We start from the raw sequence: 17,150 nt of genomic DNA, 5'->3' as shown, positions 1-17,150 counted from the left end.
CACTTGTGTTTGCTGTCCCCAGAAAATGTCGCCTTGTACCAAAATGACCACAAATTAACGCTTGTTTCAACTTTGAGCCTGTGGCCGACCGTGTTAGTTAACCTGCGAAGCATTTTTTGTCACTTTGTGGCCTATTTTAAACCATTTTTGGGGAGACATAAGCCAGAGATTTCTGCCTGCATTTCTGCCCACACCAGCGACGAGGTGACTTTTGGAGGTTCTGTCAAGAAAATGTAGCAAGTTTACAAGGTTTGAATACCTCCAGTGTGTTAATAAACGTGTGTGCTTTATAATGATATAACTTTCTGCGATTTAAATCGTTCCTAACTTGACATTTTCCCTTTTGAAGTGGGCTGAGAAAACACAAGTTGGGAGAATTTTGTCAGCTCGCCTTCAAGCGAACGGCCCGATTGAGTCTCCACGGTTCTCATCATGCGTTCAAATACTAGCTTGCTGCTCTGAGATAATCCACCAGTCTCTACAGACTTTTCACACCGCGTCCGTTATGGCAGAAGTAGCCCCAGCTCCAGCCGCCCCGGCTAAAGCCCCGAAGAAGAAGACGACTTCGAAACCAGCCAAGAAGAAGGCCGGACCCAGCCTTAGCGAGCTGATCGTTAAGGCCGTCGCTGCGTCCAACGAACGCAATGGCGTCTCCTTGGCCGCCCTGAAGAAGTCCCTGGTCGCCTCCGGCTACGACCTGGACAAAAACAAGTCCCGCGTCAAGACTGCCGTCGTCAGCCTTGTAACTAAGGGGACCCTCGTTCAAACCAAAGGTATTGGCGCGTCCGGTTCCTTCAAGATGAACAAAAAGGCGGAGGGCAAACCCAAGGCGCCTGTCAAGGCTGTCAAGAAGACCCCGACGAAAGCTAAGAAGCCCGCCGCCAAGAAGGCAACGCCGAGCAAGAAGCTGAAAACGGCTGCAGCTAAGAAGGCAGTCGCTAAAAAGCCAGCCAAGAAAGCCACCAAGGTCACCAAGTCAGCAACACCGAAGAAGGCGGCCAAGAAGGCCACGAAAAGCCCCAAAAAGGCGGCGGCTGCACCCAAGAAAGCACCGGCAGCCAAGAAAGCTGCGGTTAAAAAGAGCCCCGCTAAAAGGGTCGCCAAACCTAAAACTGTCAAGAAGGCAGCACCCAAGAAGAAGTAAATTCTTTCTACACCACCATGAAAGGCTCTTTTAAGAGCCACCACATATTCCTCAAAGGGCAAATTACTCTAATATATATATATTTCTGTTGTATTGACAATACCTAAACACATGGTGTTGTTTATATATATTTTTATATCACCACACTAATATTGTATTTCTAATACATTTGTAAGTCATATTCAAACGAAAAAAAGACTCCAGAACACTTAATGAAAGCTCAGGTCAAGATTATAAAATGTAATAAAACTAAAAAATTAATAATTTACTATTTGCTGGTTCAATTTACTTTATTATTCATTATAAATATTAGTCAACATGAGGCAGACTTAGAAAAGAAGGACTCCTTCTTTTGATTGGTCAACTATTTCTTATACAAATCTAGCCAATGGGTTTATGTTGTTTCATGTAGAAAAAAAGACTACTTCTTCTGATTGGTCAACTATTTCTCTTACAAATCTAGCCAATGGGTTTATGTTGTTTCATGTAGAAAACAAGGACTCTTTCTTCTGATTGGTCAACTATTTCTCTTACAGATCTAGCCAATGGGTTTATGTTGTTTCATGTAGAAAACAAGGATTCCTTCTTCTGATTGGTCAACTATTTCTCTTACAAATCTAGCTAATGGGTTTATGATGATTCATGCTATGACTAGCTGGAGTATACCTTCATTTTCAAGTAAGTTATTATATATGTAGAACATGACTGGTATCCATTAAGACCCACAATTAAAGCTTGAAAAAGAACAAACAATACAGAATGATAGTTTATTATTATTAGCTGCTGCTTCTAAATGTTCATGTGTATCCGTGTTTTGGTTGTTTTAGTGGAATTTATTTTGGACATTAATTTATTATTTAGCATTGGCAGACTATTAATGATAGTTGCATTACAACTGTTTATAACAAAATATGGATTGAATTGAATGACTGGCTCTCCAGATAAAGTGAGTGGCTCTTAAAAGAGCCTTTGGTTTGGTTGGATTCAATCTACTTGGAACTAGTGTACTTAGTGACAGCCTTGGTACCCTCAGACACAGCGTGTTTGGCCAACTCGCCGGGCAGCAAGAGACGAACAGCAGTCTGGATCTCGCGAGAAGTGATGGTGGATCGCTTGTTGTAGTGAGCCAGACGGGAGGCCTCAGAGGCAATACGCTCAAAGATGTCGTTGACGAATGAGTTCATGATGCTCATGGCCTTGGATGAGATACCAGTATCGGGATGGACCTGCTTCAGGACCTTGTACACGTAGATGGCATAGCTCTCCTTCCTGGTCCTGCGCTTCTTCTTGCCAGTTTTGCTGACGCTCTTAGCGACGGCTTTCTTGGAGCCCTTCTTGGGGGCGGTCTTGGCTGGTTCAGGCATGCTGATGATACTATGTTAGCAGTGAGAGTGCAGTACGAGAACACTGTTCGTGTATTTATATGCGGCTCGAAGATGGGGCTGTGCTTGCGCCCTGTTACCATTGGCTGAAAATTCCCCGCTTAGAAAGCCTGACTCAATTCCCTATGCGCCTCTGTGTGAGTGGTCAATCTGTTTGCCGACCTGAAAGAGGACCCTTGGCCCAATTCGTCTAATAATGGCCGTACATGTATTTCTTTTTGAAACCTAAATTGTATAATTCACTTAAATCTGTAATCGTGGGCCCATATTACATTTTTAAAACAGTTTCTGCTCATGGAGTCACTCCTTATTTGTTGTTTTTAAATTAAGAATTTATCATGTTTGTAAATAGACACCACATTTAACAAATAATAATATTTAACGAAGCTATAGCCCTTAATAGATTTTATTTCTGGATAGATTCAATTTTTAACTATATTATGGGTGCATTTAAATACGATTGTTTCCACTATGAAGTAATTTCATTTCTAAATATCCCAAATAGATCGTTTTGGAAAAATCAGGGTATGTATATGCATGCACACATTCAACCACACATTAGGTCATATAACCTTTATTGTCAAATAATATAATTTGATTTCAAATTACTAAAGGCCAACTATATATGTGACCATGCACTAAATCAAGGAATCTTTATTATTAGGGTTATTTATCCCCTTATTGTGTTATAAAAAGTTGTGTTGGTTCTATTTAAGCTTCATTATGATTTTGTGGAAAGCAATTTATCAACAAAATGTGTTACCTTGTTACAAGTTAGTGTTCAGTATTCCATTACTCCTACTCAAATGTTTTTTGAATCTAATGTGTGGTTAAAAGTGTAGTCAAATGTTTTTTGAATCATTAAGTAATGTGTTAATGTAAGGAAGGAATATAGTTCTGTAAAAGTAAGTGTGTGGCTCTTAAAAGAGCCGTTTTTGGGACGTTGTTGTCGAGGTCACTGACGAATTACTTGGCCTTGGTGGCCTTCTCGGTTTTCTTGGGGAGAAGCACAGCCTGGATGTTGGGCAGCACACCACCCTGGGCAATGGTTACTCCGCCCAAGAGTTTGTTGAGCTCCTCATCGTTGCGGACAGCCAATTGCAAGTGACGAGGGATGATTCTGGTTTTCTTATTGTCACGAGCTGCGTTGCCGGCCAACTCCAAGATCTCGGCAGTCAGGTACTCGAGCACAGCCGCCAAGTAGACTGGTGCACCGGCACCGACACGCTGGGCATAGTTTCCCTTACGGAGAAGTCTGTGGACACGACCGACCGGGAACTGAAGTCCGGCACGAGAGGAGCGAGTCTTAGCCTTAGCTCTGGCCTTGCCTCCGGTTTTGCCTCTTCCGCTCATGTTGAGTATTAGCTGTGTGAGAACTAGAATGTGCTCTCTCTCGGCTCAAGTCCTGCTTTAATAGCCGAAATATGCGCGGGATGTTCGCAACAGACCAACCAGCGAAGAGGCTTTCAGCGCGAAAAGGGGCTTGCATTGGGGGTGGGGTCTTTGAACACAGTCGTCCAATCGGTGACGAGGGGGTTGACGTCTCCTCGAGGCGGGGCTGAATTACGTCACTCATGGCGCGAAACGAGTGTTTAAAAACAGGCCGTTTGTCGCCACCCTGCCTTACTTTCTACCTCTTTCCAAAGTGAGAAGAAATTGTTCGATATGGCCAGAACCAAGCAAACCGCTCGTAAGTCCACTGGTGGCAAAGCCCCCAGGAAGCAGTTGGCTACCAAGGCTGCCAGAAAGAGTGCCCCAGCTACCGGGGGTGTTAAGAAACCTCATCGTTACCGACCTGGAACCGTTGCTCTCCGTGAAATCCGTCGTTACCAGAAGTCCACTGAGCTCCTCATCCGCAAGTTGCCATTCCAACGTTTGGTGAGGGAGATCGCTCAGGATTTCAAGACTGATCTGCGCTTCCAGAGTTCAGCTGTCATGGCCCTGCAGGAGGCCAGCGAGGCTTACTTGGTTGGCTTGTTCGAGGACACTAACTTGTGTGCCATTCATGCCAAGAGAGTGACCATCATGCCCAAAGATATCCAGCTGGCAAGGCGTATCCGTGGAGAGAGGGCTTAAAAGAATCCTTTCACAACCACAACGGCTCTTTTCAGAGCCACCAAAACATTTCTTAAATGAGCTTGTCCTTTCAAATGTCGAAATAGAAGTAAAATACAAATAATGGCCAGTACAAAACTGGATCAGACATATTTTAATGAGCCATCCACATTCCATTCCATTCAATGAAATGGTCATAGTACTCCAAGCATCCCTCTAAAGATATTTTTGTTCCAGATTAACTACATCATAGTTGCTTAAGGTTGATCAGACGTCTATTGTTGTGAAGAAACACAATTACAAACAAATAAATTTACCAAAACAATAGAAACATAACAGAAAATCATTACCAAAACATGTTTTTATTCTCCTACATGAGCCTTTGCAGGGACAATAAATAGAAAATAAATAATTCAACACATCAACAATACTCTCAACCGTTGGGGCACACCAAATAAAAAATGGGGGGTTTAACAATTTGTAATTTATGTAGTACTTTCAAAATAAGTCATTTAAACGTATAGATATAAACATGTCATTTTAAAGTCGAAGCAATTGTAAGATATAAAAAAGACTAAAACTAAGGTTGTTTTATAAACAAAACAGCCCAAAAGATAAAATGCAAAATGTGTGGGTCGGGTCCACCTCTCTTTTCCCGCCCAACCCCCTCCTCGCGCTCAACTGCTCTCGTTTAGGTCCGCCGTGCTGTTATAACACTGGCAGTCCGGCTGTTATTAGGTTATTCACTCTTTAGTTTGAGCACTGAATAGTTGAGATAATGTCTGGTCGCGGCAAAGGAGGAAAAGGTCTTGGAAAAGGAGGAGCTAAGCGTCATCGCAAAGTTCTCCGTGATAACATCCAGGGAATCACCAAGCCTGCTATCCGCCGTTTGGCTCGTCGTGGTGGTGTTAAGCGTATCTCTGGCCTGATCTACGAGGAGACTCGTGGTGTCCTCAAGGTCTTCCTGGAGAATGTCATCCGTGATGCTGTTACCTACACTGAGCACGCCAAGAGAAAGACCGTTACCGCCATGGATGTGGTGTATGCCCTGAAGAGGCAAGGACGTACTCTGTACGGATTCGGCGGTTAAACTCCTTGGTTTCCCATTCCAACAAATCCAACGGTCCTTTTAAGGACCACACACTTTATCTCCTGAGCCATTTTTCCAATTTAATTATCTTTTTCTATAAATGTACTTAAATTTAGTGTATGTAGTCAACAATCATGAATATTGTTAGCTAATTAAAACATGCTAACCCAATTTTCAACCATTGTCTTTTGGTTATTAGAGTATGACATATTACTAACCAGTACTAGCTATAAGTACTGAACACTTTGACATAGTAAACTGAGTGCAATATTGTGGGTTTATGGCATAAAGTGGGAAATGGTGAAATAAATGGATAAAGGTACTATTTACAATTATTTATTCTCCTGTCAAAAGGGGGTATGTGACATTAGTACTACTTAAATTGAATGAAGGAATACTTCTCCATTATTTAAATGTTTCATTCAGCAATATAGGATTAACTTTGCTAGTCAATTTTTAATTATACTCCACCTTTATTGACCAAATAAACTATGACCACATCATATTTATTAAAAAACAAATGGAAAAACAACTATGTTGCCAATTTATTTGAAGAAAAGGAAAAAGGGGGAAGGTTCAAAGACCAATCATTGACAGAGTAATATCTACCGATTAACTGATACGTAGTAATATAATTTGATGTTGAGCAAAACAGTCGAGTTTGTGAAACGTCTTCATAAATGTAAAGCAGATGGTTTTGCAAAGCCGAGGTCCAACCGCCAAATGTTTGGGCAACTATCCTCTTTCAAGTCGGCTGACAAACAAATGTGAGGGTCCTCAGCCAATCACAGAACGGCGCTAGAACAGCGCTCAATTTTGCCCCCCCTTTAAGTACACGAACAGTGTTCTCGCACAGCACTCTCACTGCTAACATAGTATCATCAGCATGCCTGAACCAGCCAAGACCGCCCCCAAGAAGGGCTCCAAGAAAGCCGTCGCTAAAAGCGTCAGCAAAACTGGCAAGAAGAAGCGCAGGACCAGGAAGGAGAGCTATGCCATCTACGTGTACAAGGTCCTGAAGCAGGTCCATCCCGATACTGGTATCTCATCCAAGGCCATGAGCATCATGAACTCATTCGTCAACGACATCTTTGAGCGTATTGCCTCTGAAGCCTCCCGTCTGGCTCACTACAACAAGCGATCCACCATCACTTCTCGCGAGATCCAGACTGCTGTTCGTCTCTTGCTGCCCGGCGAGTTGGCCAAACACGCTGTGTCTGAGGGGACTAAAGCTGTCACCAAGTACACTAGCTCCAAGTAGATTGATTTGCCATATACCAACCCAAAAGGCTCTTTTAAGGGCCACTCACTTCTTCTGGAGATGCATTCCTTTCATATATACTTAACATTATTAATGTGTAATAATACTGTGGCCAATCAACCACATATTTGTGAAGTTGCAATACACAAACTCATCCTGGTCCCTATACTATAATAATCTCAGAAACTCTTAAAACATCAAAGTGTACGTATTTTGCAATAAATACACCACAAAATAGATGAGAATCTTTTATTTAAACTGTTGAAACAAGTTGGACAGGCAAATATATTTTATCACACTCCTTTCTTGTACATGCATTTTATAGTTTTACTTAAAATAAATGTGCAGAAGATCAATTCTAGCTATTTTTCAACTGTTAAGATTTTAATTAGGTATCTATCTAGATACTGTAACACCAAATACTATGTTGCTTTGACGGTTTATTCTGGTCTACACTCAGCAACTTCTCCTTTAGAGTCTAGTGGAGGTTCTTGGGAGATTTCATAATAGTTTTCATGTACAGCGCTTGTGGTTATTTCATGGGGTGAAAGGACACTTGATTATTTATTTTTGATGAGTCTCGCGACGACAGTAATGGTGCACATGCGTTAACAACCAGGTCTAGTAAGAAATATTGTCATTGAGAAAATAAGCAATTTAGAAGCATTTTATTCCCAAAAAATATAATGTAAATTGCGTGTTGAAGTCAAATCCCTAGACTTGTTGAATTTGCATTAGACTCGCTGACCAAAACTAGTTTTTATGTGTAGGATAAGCGGTCCAGAATAAATGAATGAACATTTAAAAAAAAAATTAAAATACAAAGATTCCTACTAGGTCACGTTTCCACCCGGCGTGTAAACGTCGGTGTACCTCTAAATCTCGTGGAGATGCTATTAGCATTAGCAATAGCATAAACATGGACAACACAAACAACACGAAGTGGGAAAATATATCTGTGAAATTAAACGACAAGATATTGGAGACCCTCCGAGAACTCCAATTCACGCACATGACACCCGTGCAGGTATGTGACTTTTTCTTATTTTGACAGTTGAGCCATTTTGTGGTAAATAAGTGGACTTTTTCCTTCTAGGCAGCATGTATCCCTCTTTTCATGAGCAACAAGGATGTAGCTGCGGAGGCGGTGAGTAACAAACAACATTTTCAGATAAAAATAAAGCAACATTTAACAGACATGCTCGGAAATGATATAGAATAAGAATCAGAATGATGTAGTTTAGGTGGATATTCAAGAACTTGTGGTCACAAATCTGCCTCTGAGTCCTCCCATAACAACAAATAAATAAACCGCGTTTTTTTTTTAAACTCACTTGAATATACATATTTTATTACTACTCATTTATATCTCCACGTACTGGTGAAGCTTTAAATCTCATTGTACTTGTATACTAACAACAAAGGCCTTCAATTCAATATGTAAACAAACATCCATGACCATTTCTTTTATTATCATGTATTAATCGATTTATAACTAATTCATTTTAATTTATCAAAACATTCACAGACAGAACTATTTCTGTAGTAAAAATACGTTTATAGACTAACAGAAGATTTGCATTGTTAAATAATTAAGTGCAAAAATGTGATGAATATTCAGTAGATTCAATGATATATTTTTATTTTAATATATTTCTAATATTTTTAAAATATTTTTCCTAGGTAACGGGTAGCGGGAAGACACTTGCGTTCGTCATTCCAATTCTGGAAATTCTGCTGAGGAGAGAAGAGAAGCTCAAGAAGATGCAGGTCAGATTTACAAAAATTCCAATTGTTAGTTCAATTGAAATGGGAATAACGTCTCATGTCGGTCCACCTCCAGGTGGGAGCGCTAGTGGTCACACCCACGCGTGAGCTCGCCGTGCAGATCGGCGAGGTGATTGAACGCTTTCTTCGGAGTTTTCCGCAATTCACGTGAGTACGCCTCTCATTTTGCGGCGCGTTGCTTTTTATGTTAATGCCCTCCTGTTGACGGCCAATGACGTGTCCCGCCTTTCCGTCTCTGTTGGCAGGCAGATTCTGATGATCGGCGGCAACAACCCGATGGAGGACGTGGAGAAATTCAAGGAAAATGGGTAAGCTCTGATGCTTTAGTCATGTGAATTAAAAAATAAAAATTTTAATAGGTGATTATAGGTCTTTTTTAAGAGTTAAAACCAGGAACCAATGACTCGGGAGCCATATGTGGCTCTTTTGATGGGTGTGTAATGCTCTCCGTTAACCCGTGTGGTAAAATATGGGAACTGCTAGTGATAGAACTGTGGGTGGGGTGGGGTGCGGTGGGGGAAGCTTTTTGCTCGAGCCGTCCAAAACCGACCGACCGAGCTGACTAACAAACTTGAAGCCACGGGGGTTGGGCTGCAAGACCCAGCTGACGGCAATCCACTGATTGCACGCGTGCGACACTAGTATTGAGGAAAGCTTTCCTCTTTATGAAAGGCCACATTCTGTGGAATAGTTTGAAATGAAAGCCTAGTTTTATGAGATGCTATGCCTCTATATCAAATCAAAAGCTTTTATTGTCATCAAAACATAGCTGCATATAATGAAATTTGTAAAATATCATTAAAAAAGGTGCTCTTAAATGAGTCAAAATGGTCAAAATTCTGCACATTGATGGCCAACATTTTCAATAGGTCCAGAAAAAAACATTGGACTGGCTGCTTTTTGTTTTGCAATCCATCCGTGACATACATAGGTGACAAAATTGAACCGACGGGGGTTGGGCCAACGTGGGTGGGGTGGAGTGGAGTGGAGTGGGGGTAGCTTTTCGCTCGAGCCATCCAAGACCGACCGAGCTGACTGGCAAACTTGAACCAGCGGGGGTTGGGCTGCGAGACCCAGCCGATGTCAATCCACTTATTGCACGCTGTGGACATTAGTATTGAGGAAAGCTTTCCTCTTTATGAAAAGCTAAATTTTGAGCACTAGTTTGAAATGAAAGCCCTATTTATGGGATGCTATACCTTTATATCAAATCAAAAGCATTTATTGTCATCATACACAGCTGCTTATAATGAAATTTGTAAAATATAATTTTAAAAAAGGTGTTCTTAAATGAGTCAAAATGGTCAAAAGTCTGCACTTTGATGGCCCACATTTGAATTAGGTAAAAAAAAATATTGAACTGGCTGCTCCAATCCATCCAGGACATATACATAGGTGACAAAATTGAATCGACGGGGGTTGGGCTGCTGTGGGTGAGGTGGGGTGGGGGTAGCTTTTTGCTCGAGCCGTCCAGGACCGAGCGAGCGAGCTGACCGAGGAACTTGAACCAGCGGGGGTTGGGCTGCGAGACCAAGCTGACGGCAATCCACCGATTGCACGCGTGCGACACTAGTATTGTGGAAAGCTTTCCTCTTTATGAAAGTCCACATTTTGAAGAATAGTTTAAAATGAAAGCCTTATTTTATTGGATGGTATGCCTTTATATAAAATCAAAAGCTTTTATTGTCAAAATACACAGCTGCTTATAATAAAATTTGTAAAATATAATTAAAAAAGGTGCTCTTAAATGAGTCAAAATGGTCAAAATTCTGCACATTGATGGCCAACATTTTCAATAGGTCCAGAAAAAAACTGCTTTTTGTTTTGCAATCCATCCGTGACATACATAGGTGACAAAATTGAACCGACAGGGGTTGGGCCGCTGTGGGTGGGGTGGGGTGGAGTGGAGTGGAGTGGGGGTAGCTTTTTGCTCGAGCCGTCCAGGACCGACCGAGCGAGCTGACCGAGGAACTTGAAGCAATGGGGGTTGGGCTGCGACAAGCAGATGGCGGCAATCCACTAATTGCACGCGGTGGACATTAGTATTGAGGAAAGCTTTCCTCTTTATGAAAGGCTACATTTTGTGGAATAGTTTGAAATGAAACCCTAGTTTTATTGGATGAAATGCCTTTATATCAAATCAACAGCTTTTATTGTCATAATACACAGCTGCATATAATGGAATTTGTAAAATATAATTAAAAAGGTGCTCTTAAATGAGTCAAAATGGTCAAAATTCTGCACATTGATGGCCAACATTTTCAATAGGTCCAGAAAAAAAATTGGACTGCTTGCTTTTTGTTTTCCAATCCATCCAGGACATATACATTGGTGACAAAATTGAACTGATGGGGGTTGGGCCAACATGGATGGGGAGGGAGTAGCTTTTGGGTCAAGCCGTCCAAGACCGACCGAGCTGACTGCCAAACTTGAAGCAACGGGGGCTGGGCTGAAACAAGGAGCTGACGGCAATCCACTGATTGCACGCGGTGGACATTAGTATTGAGGAAAGCTTTCCTCTTGATGAAAATCTACATTTTGAGGAATAGTTTGAAATAAAAGCCTAGTTTTATGGGATACTATGCCTTTGTATCAAATCAAAATACTTTATTGTCATCATACACCACTGTGTCTAATGAAATTTGTAAAATATCATTAAAAAAGGTGCTCTTAAATGAGTCAAAATGGATAAAAGTCAGAAAAAAGCATTGGACTGGCTGCTTTTTGTTTTGCCTTGTGAGGATATGTGGTTGGGAAAATGAATGAATTGGACATGTGTGTGTGTATTTGTGTTGCAGGGCGAACATCGTGGTGGGCACACCCGGGCGACTGGAGGACATGTTCCGTAGGAGAAGCCAGGGTGCCGACCTGGCCAGTTCGGTCAAGACTCTGGACGTTCTGGTTCTGGATGAGGCTGACAGACTCCTTGACATGGGTTTTGAGAACAGGTAGCCAATGAAAAGTGCCTTTTGTACTAGGCTAAGCGCTAAGCCACTACATTGCGTTGATTCCTTTCAGCTTGAACGCCATCTTGGGTTTCCTGCCCAAGCAGCGGCGCACCGGATTGTTCTCAGCCACACAGACGCAAGAAGTGGATAAACTGGTCCGAGCCGGACTCCGGAACCCCATGCGGATCGCCGTCAAGGAGAAGCCGGGCGTCGGCACTACCCGCAAGACGCCCGCCGCGCTCCGCAACTATTACACGGTGGGATGCTTAGCGGCGTGCGCTTTAGCCGCATGAGCTAACACGGCGTAGAAGCTAACACTTGTCTCCTTTTCCAGGTTTGTCGCGCTGACGAAAAGTTCAACGCATTGGTGGCCTTTCTACGGCAACACAAACATCACAAGCAGCTCGTCTTCTTTAGGTACCCATTCTAATACTCTAGACTCCTCCCCCTTTTTCGATCTCTTATTTTTCTCTTGTTTTGCTCATTTTACCTTTTTACTCTCCGTCGTTCTCTTTTTCCAAGAGTTTTAAGACAAAAATGATTATCCGAGACTTGGATTTATCATAAGGCGGTCCGGTGGTCAAGTGGTTACCGGGTCTGCCTCGCATTTCTAGGGTCGAGGGTTCGAACCCAGGTTGGGTTCTCATTTGGGGATGTTTGCACGTTCTCTTAGGGCTTGTGAAGGTTTTCTACGGGTACTCCAGTTTCCCAAAATAAACATGTATGCTAAGCTAGGCTAACTGGTTGAACACTCCATGGTCTCATTTGCTCCGCCTTTTTTTCCCCACAGTACGTGCGCCTGCGTGGACTACTTTGGTCGCGCCCTGGAGACTTTGGTGAAGAAGGTCCCGGTCCACTGCATCCACGGCAAGATGAAAAACAAACGCAACAAAATCTTCGCCGACTTCCGAGCCCTGAATAGGTGAGTCGCCATCGGCGTGCTGGCCGACGCCATTTTGACGCGCGTTCATCCATGGCAGCGGCATCCTGGTGTGCACCGACGTGATGGCGCGCGGCATCGACATCCCGGATGTGGAGTGGGTGTTGCAGTACGATCCGCCCAGCAACGCCAGGTGAGCACCGATAGGGGGTGGAGCCTTTGTTTATTTGTATATATTTTTTAACCTTGTCTCGTATTTTCCAGCGCTTTTGTGCACCGTTGCGGTCGCACAGCACGCATCGGTAACCGTGGCAACGCTTTGGTTTTCCTCTCACCCATGGAAGAGTCCTATGTCAACTTCCTCTCCATCAACCAGAAGGTGAGCTAATATAAGTGAGCGGGGCTTAAAGTCCAAATGGATTTAGGCTGGAAAATGTTGCCTTTTTTTCCCCTGAAATTTCTTTTTAATTATTTTGGGTCCGCATTTTTAATTATTATGACTCAGCCTCCATTTGTCCTTAATGATACATTATTTGTATTTTGTTTAATTCACTTCATGATAGCTTATTTTTTTTGTACTTGAATTTTATTTTTTATAGTGTCGCTCTTATTTTCTTTAGTGATCTTACTTATTAACCCGTATTTTTGGATTATTCAACTATTTCATGTTCTTATTAGCATTGTTTTGAATGTCCTGGGAATATTTTTTAATCCTGCTTTTGTGCCTTTCCCTCCGGCAGTGCCCGCTTCAGAAAATGGCCGCCGTGGGCAACGTGGTGGACGTTTTGCCCAAGGTGAAGAAGTTGGCCCAGGCGGACCGCGCCATGTATGACAAGGGCATGAAGGCCTTTGTGTCCTACGTGCAGGCTTACGCCAAGCACGAATGCAGCCTCATCTTCAGGATTAAAGGTCACATCCTCGCCCATAGTTTTGCACCAGTAGAAGAGTATTTTTTATCTATTTTTTTTTTGCTACCGTCCTCAGATTTGGATTTTTCCTCGGTGGCCCGTGGCTTCGCCCTCCTCCGCCTACCCAAGATGCCCGAACTGCGCGGGAAAAGTTTCCCCGACTTCAAGCCGGCCGACATGGACACGGACACCATTCGCTACAAGGACAAACAACGCGAGAAACTGCGACAGAAGACGTTGGCGGAGCTGAAACAGAAAAGACTGGAGGAAGGCGAACATCCCGCCCCGAAACGAGTCCGCAACCAAGCGTGGTCTAAGCAGAAGTCCAAGAAAGAGAGGCGTGTCAAGAACACCAAAAGGAAACTGGCGCAGGTAAACAAGCCCCACAGATAGGCAGCCATTTTGTGTCAGAGCCGAAAGTTTGCTTTTTTTGCGTCTACAGGACGACGATGAAGTGGTGGAGCTACTCAAGGACACCCGTCTGCTGAAGAAACTGAAGAAGGGGAAAATTGGCGCGGAGGACTTTGAACGGGGGATTACCGGCAACGTGTCTCCTTAACTAACAGGGATTTCCAAATAATTTGAGCGCTCACCACCAACCCATTTTGGACTTTGGTCATCGTCAGTGAGTTAAAGACTCGTTCATTTCTTTCTCATTTTTTTATTTCTTATTATAAATAGAGCTTGATGAGCTCGTCGCTGACGGCCGACGGCGTCAAAACGCCCAGGTCAGTGAAGAGCAGTGTGATGAGGGATGGCGGCGTGTAGTCCACCAGGGGGTGCTCTTCCGAGAGGTTGCATTGGGTCTTCAATGTGTCGGCCTTGTACTGCAAAAGGATCAAGATGTAAGTTAATAATAGATGTTTTTTTTGTTTTTTTTTTCACTAAGGACACAACCAATCATTGTTCTTTCCATTATGTCACTTGTAAATCGGGTGCATTTGGAAAAAAAGGATGCATTTTTAAAACAATGCAAAAATACAAGAATTAGTTTGTATTTCAATCTAGCCTCATACTTAAAACCTTTCACAATCGGTGTTTGATATTTTGGAGAAATGTAGTGTCAAGTGTGCCAAATCTCACCTTAAACTTGTCTGGGACATCCTGCTGGTTTAGCGGATAGAGGCGCACAAATTTGAAACTCTCGGCCACCACGTAGAAGGGCTTGTTGTGGGCTTTGGCGCACGCTGCCATCTGGTAGGTGCCGATCTGGACCGTGGGGGGGCAAGGTTAGTTTGGATGACAAACGGGTTAAGCTAACCCACCCACCTTGTTGATGATACCGCCACTTTCCATCACGCCTTCTGCGCCCACGATCACTTGATCCACTTTCTCCAAGATATACCTGACAAATAAGAAGGTTATAAAATCAGCACCAAAAAAATGACTATCTGACACGCTTCTGGATTCCTTACCCGACGGCGGCGTCCAAAATGACGGTGACGGGAACGTTGAGTTTCCTCAAGTGTTGCGCCATCGACCGCCTTAGACGACAACAACGGGATTGAGCGCTTACGCCACGCAAACCACGTCGGCGTCTACTCACCCGGCGCCGTCGGGCTGCGACTCGGTGACGAAGACGGAGAACCGTTTCTTCTCGGCCGCCGCCTTCTCCAGCACCCTCAAGACCACCCGAGAATACGAGTGCGTCAAGATTTTCTGCCGACAAAATGCGAGAATGTCGGGTCAACTCGGTGAGAGCCTTTTTGACTTCATGGTTTTTGTGAGGGTGGGACTTGCAGCTCCGTCCTTGATGAAGGTATGGCATAGTTTAGCCACTTTTCCCCTGGACATGGAGATCTTGTCTACAAACAGTTCCCCACGCTCCTCCATCCTCTTCTTACAGCGTGCCAGTTCCTAAAAAGAAAAAAATCACGCGGATCATAGATTTTAGATGCACTTGAGGTCCACAAATGATGTTATACACTCACAATGGCTAAATAACTTCTAATTACAGATGTCCCACCTGATGCTCAAGCCACGTGAGGCTGATGAAGCGAAGGAATAGTTCACCACCAGAAGACACGGCCACTGACGAGTCCACACTGGCTAAGCGTTTGGTGGCCCACGTCAGGTTCTCCCTCAGACCCAGCAGCGTCTCGCCTGAAAAACACTACGTCAACCTACACCACGACGAGCTGGAGGAGGATGAGATGTTCGTGTCACCTTCATCACGCTTGAGGAACTCAAGCAACGTCCGGATGGCGGCCACTGCCGAAGCCACGTCGGGGTCCTGCTTCAGTTGGCTGCGGAAGTACTCCAACAACTCTGGAAAAACAATAGTATGTACACTCAGTGACATAACTGCATGGATGAAATGTAAAATTACAGCAAAATAAACTGGCAGCATCCATGCAAAATGCATCTATGCTAAAATATCCATATACGTGGCTGATAAACACAACAACGACACATAAGAAAAACAATTCGTCCAATAAGCAAAAGCCCCAAATGCAAAAACATTTTGACTCTTACCTTCTTCATTCATGTCTGTGGGCTTCGAGGTGTTCGAATGTTTATTATTTTTAAAATCTCGGCGGTCCTTCAACTCGCCAAACCAGCCAAAATTGATAATATTGGCTTCAATTACTTAGAAAGTTGTTGTCACTTGACCACATTTATGTTTTTTTTTTTTTTAGTTTGCGCTGACGCGTCGCGCGATAATGACGATCATGGTTGCGACTCCTCCTGCGAAGACTTGATGGCAATAGCGCGCTCTTGTGGATTGGAGCTAAGCATCCCATTTTGCTTACTAATACAATATATATAATACATTTTTAATTATGTACTATTACCAGAGTAACTATAAAATCATACATTTGGTGAATGCCCCATCGGTCAAAAGGTTTACAAATAAATAGAGTATATTTTTTATTGCAAAATTAACAGTAATATGGTGAAAATGTTTTATTTTCCCAACGAAAAGAGATGACTTGAATTACTATATAGGGTTGGTAATTGAAGATGTTAATAGAAGCAAACAATAAAACAACAAGTTTTAAGACATCAACACGTTTAATTTAATCATTTACAGAATGGAAGTGGTCCAATTGATAGAATCGGAGAGAAGGGCGTGGAGGGGACGACCATTTTGTCCGGTGTTGTCTGTGCAGACATGAAGCCCAATTAGAAGCACATCAAGTCCGTTATTGTTGTGGTTTGGGTTTGTCCAGTCCATCCAAGCTGTAGATCCAGCCGGCGTCTCCATTATTCTTCCTTGCTCTCGTAGTTGTGTTTAATGTGTTTCCATAGTTTCTAGTATAAAACACAAACTAGGTTAATAGACACATTCAAAAGCATAATAGAAAGTAAATTGATTTGACACAATTTGGCGGAAGCGGGCATGCTATCCCAGCTAATGTTTAGCACAATTTCGTCCTCTGGCTGCAAGGTCAGGATAAAGGCGCAATTTTAGCACGGTTGAAGCAACTTACCCCGCGATTCATTTGTTCAAAGATTGCGTCGCCACCTTGGTCGAATATTCGTTCGAAGAAGACAGCGCCGACCATGATGGTTATGGCGAAAGTGGACGTTCTCCTGAAGAGAAGATTGTACACAGACTTTGCCAGCGCCATGTTGATGGTAGATTGAACGCGCTTGCGCAGGGACCCACATCCCCTTCACCACCGGGAAGGACGCACGCTGTTGTCGTATGATGTCTACGTAGCGGCCACGTTGGTGGGGGAAAACTCTG

At 43.2% G+C, this 17,150-nt stretch overlaps 9 protein-coding genes across 9 annotated transcripts; 5 read left to right on the top strand and 4 right to left on the bottom strand.

The window, feature by feature from the left end:
- The first annotated feature begins 33 nt into the window (after positions 1-33).
- On the top strand, positions 34-1,495 carry LOC144210559 (histone H1-like). Its single transcript, XM_077737277.1, has 2 exons — positions 34-249; positions 350-1,495. Exon 2 carries the CDS (start codon positions 506-508, stop codon positions 1,142-1,144), a length of 639 nt encoding a protein of 212 aa, XP_077593403.1. The 5' UTR covers positions 34-249; positions 350-505; the 3' UTR covers positions 1,145-1,495.
- A 439-nt stretch (positions 1,496-1,934) lies between these two features.
- Positions 1,935-2,521, bottom strand: LOC144210911 (histone H2B 1/2). The gene has a single exon (XM_077737866.1). The coding sequence runs from the start codon at positions 2,506-2,508 to the stop codon at positions 2,134-2,136; it is 375 nt and encodes a 124-aa protein (XP_077593992.1). The 5' UTR covers positions 2,509-2,521; the 3' UTR covers positions 1,935-2,133.
- A 777-nt stretch (positions 2,522-3,298) lies between these two features.
- On the bottom strand, positions 3,299-3,879 carry LOC144210910 (histone H2A). Its single transcript, XM_077737865.1, has one exon. It carries the CDS (start codon positions 3,877-3,879, stop codon positions 3,493-3,495), a length of 387 nt encoding a protein of 128 aa, XP_077593991.1. The 3' UTR covers positions 3,299-3,492.
- A 312-nt stretch (positions 3,880-4,191) lies between these two features.
- Positions 4,192-4,690, top strand: LOC144210760 (histone H3). The gene has a single exon (XM_077737616.1). The coding sequence runs from the start codon at positions 4,192-4,194 to the stop codon at positions 4,600-4,602; it is 411 nt and encodes a 136-aa protein (XP_077593742.1). The 3' UTR covers positions 4,603-4,690.
- A 653-nt stretch (positions 4,691-5,343) lies between these two features.
- Positions 5,344-5,984, top strand: LOC144210811 (histone H4). Its single transcript, XM_077737715.1, has one exon. It carries the CDS (start codon positions 5,360-5,362, stop codon positions 5,669-5,671), a length of 312 nt encoding a protein of 103 aa, XP_077593841.1. The 5' UTR covers positions 5,344-5,359; the 3' UTR covers positions 5,672-5,984.
- A 455-nt stretch (positions 5,985-6,439) lies between these two features.
- Positions 6,440-7,210, top strand: LOC144210547 (histone H2B 1/2). Its single transcript, XM_077737264.1, has one exon. It carries the CDS (start codon positions 6,558-6,560, stop codon positions 6,930-6,932), a length of 375 nt encoding a protein of 124 aa, XP_077593390.1. The 5' UTR covers positions 6,440-6,557; the 3' UTR covers positions 6,933-7,210.
- A 583-nt stretch (positions 7,211-7,793) lies between these two features.
- Positions 7,794-16,082, top strand: ddx55 (DEAD (Asp-Glu-Ala-Asp) box polypeptide 55). Its single transcript, XM_077737813.1, has 15 exons — positions 7,794-7,959; positions 8,029-8,079; positions 8,616-8,702; positions 8,776-8,867; positions 8,966-9,028; positions 11,519-11,668; positions 11,739-11,925; positions 12,003-12,085; positions 12,459-12,590; positions 12,649-12,741; positions 12,813-12,927; positions 13,289-13,457; positions 13,533-13,828; positions 13,899-14,301; positions 15,414-16,082. Exons 1-14 carry the CDS (start codon positions 7,852-7,854, stop codon positions 14,013-14,015), a joined length of 1,743 nt encoding a protein of 580 aa, XP_077593939.1. The 5' UTR covers positions 7,794-7,851; the 3' UTR covers positions 14,016-14,301; positions 15,414-16,082.
- On the bottom strand, positions 14,098-16,156 carry eif2b1 (eukaryotic translation initiation factor 2B, subunit 1 alpha). The gene is made up of 9 exons (XM_077737814.1): positions 15,932-16,156; positions 15,623-15,724; positions 15,423-15,559; positions 15,197-15,313; positions 15,003-15,115; positions 14,872-14,940; positions 14,726-14,801; positions 14,540-14,665; positions 14,098-14,283 (listed from the first exon to the last, which is right to left on the bottom strand). The coding sequence occupies exons 1-9, from the start codon at positions 15,942-15,944 to the stop codon at positions 14,128-14,130; spliced, it is 909 nt and encodes a 302-aa protein (XP_077593940.1). The 5' UTR covers positions 15,945-16,156; the 3' UTR covers positions 14,098-14,127.
- Positions 16,157-16,452: 296 nt separating this feature from the next.
- uqcr10 (ubiquinol-cytochrome c reductase, complex III subunit X) lies at positions 16,453-17,093 on the bottom strand. Its single transcript, XM_077737815.1, has 2 exons — positions 16,891-17,093; positions 16,453-16,711 (listed from the first exon to the last, which is right to left on the bottom strand). Exons 1-2 carry the CDS (start codon positions 17,029-17,031, stop codon positions 16,664-16,666), a joined length of 189 nt encoding a protein of 62 aa, XP_077593941.1. The 5' UTR covers positions 17,032-17,093; the 3' UTR covers positions 16,453-16,663.
- Positions 17,094-17,150: the final 57 nt, after the last annotated feature.

This window comes from Stigmatopora nigra, chromosome 17 (genome assembly GCF_051989575.1).
Source record: "Stigmatopora nigra isolate UIUO_SnigA chromosome 17, RoL_Snig_1.1, whole genome shotgun sequence".
NCBI lineage: Eukaryota > Metazoa > Chordata > Actinopteri > Syngnathiformes > Syngnathidae > Stigmatopora > Stigmatopora nigra.
This window is presented reverse-complemented; position numbering and strand designations above follow the sequence as displayed.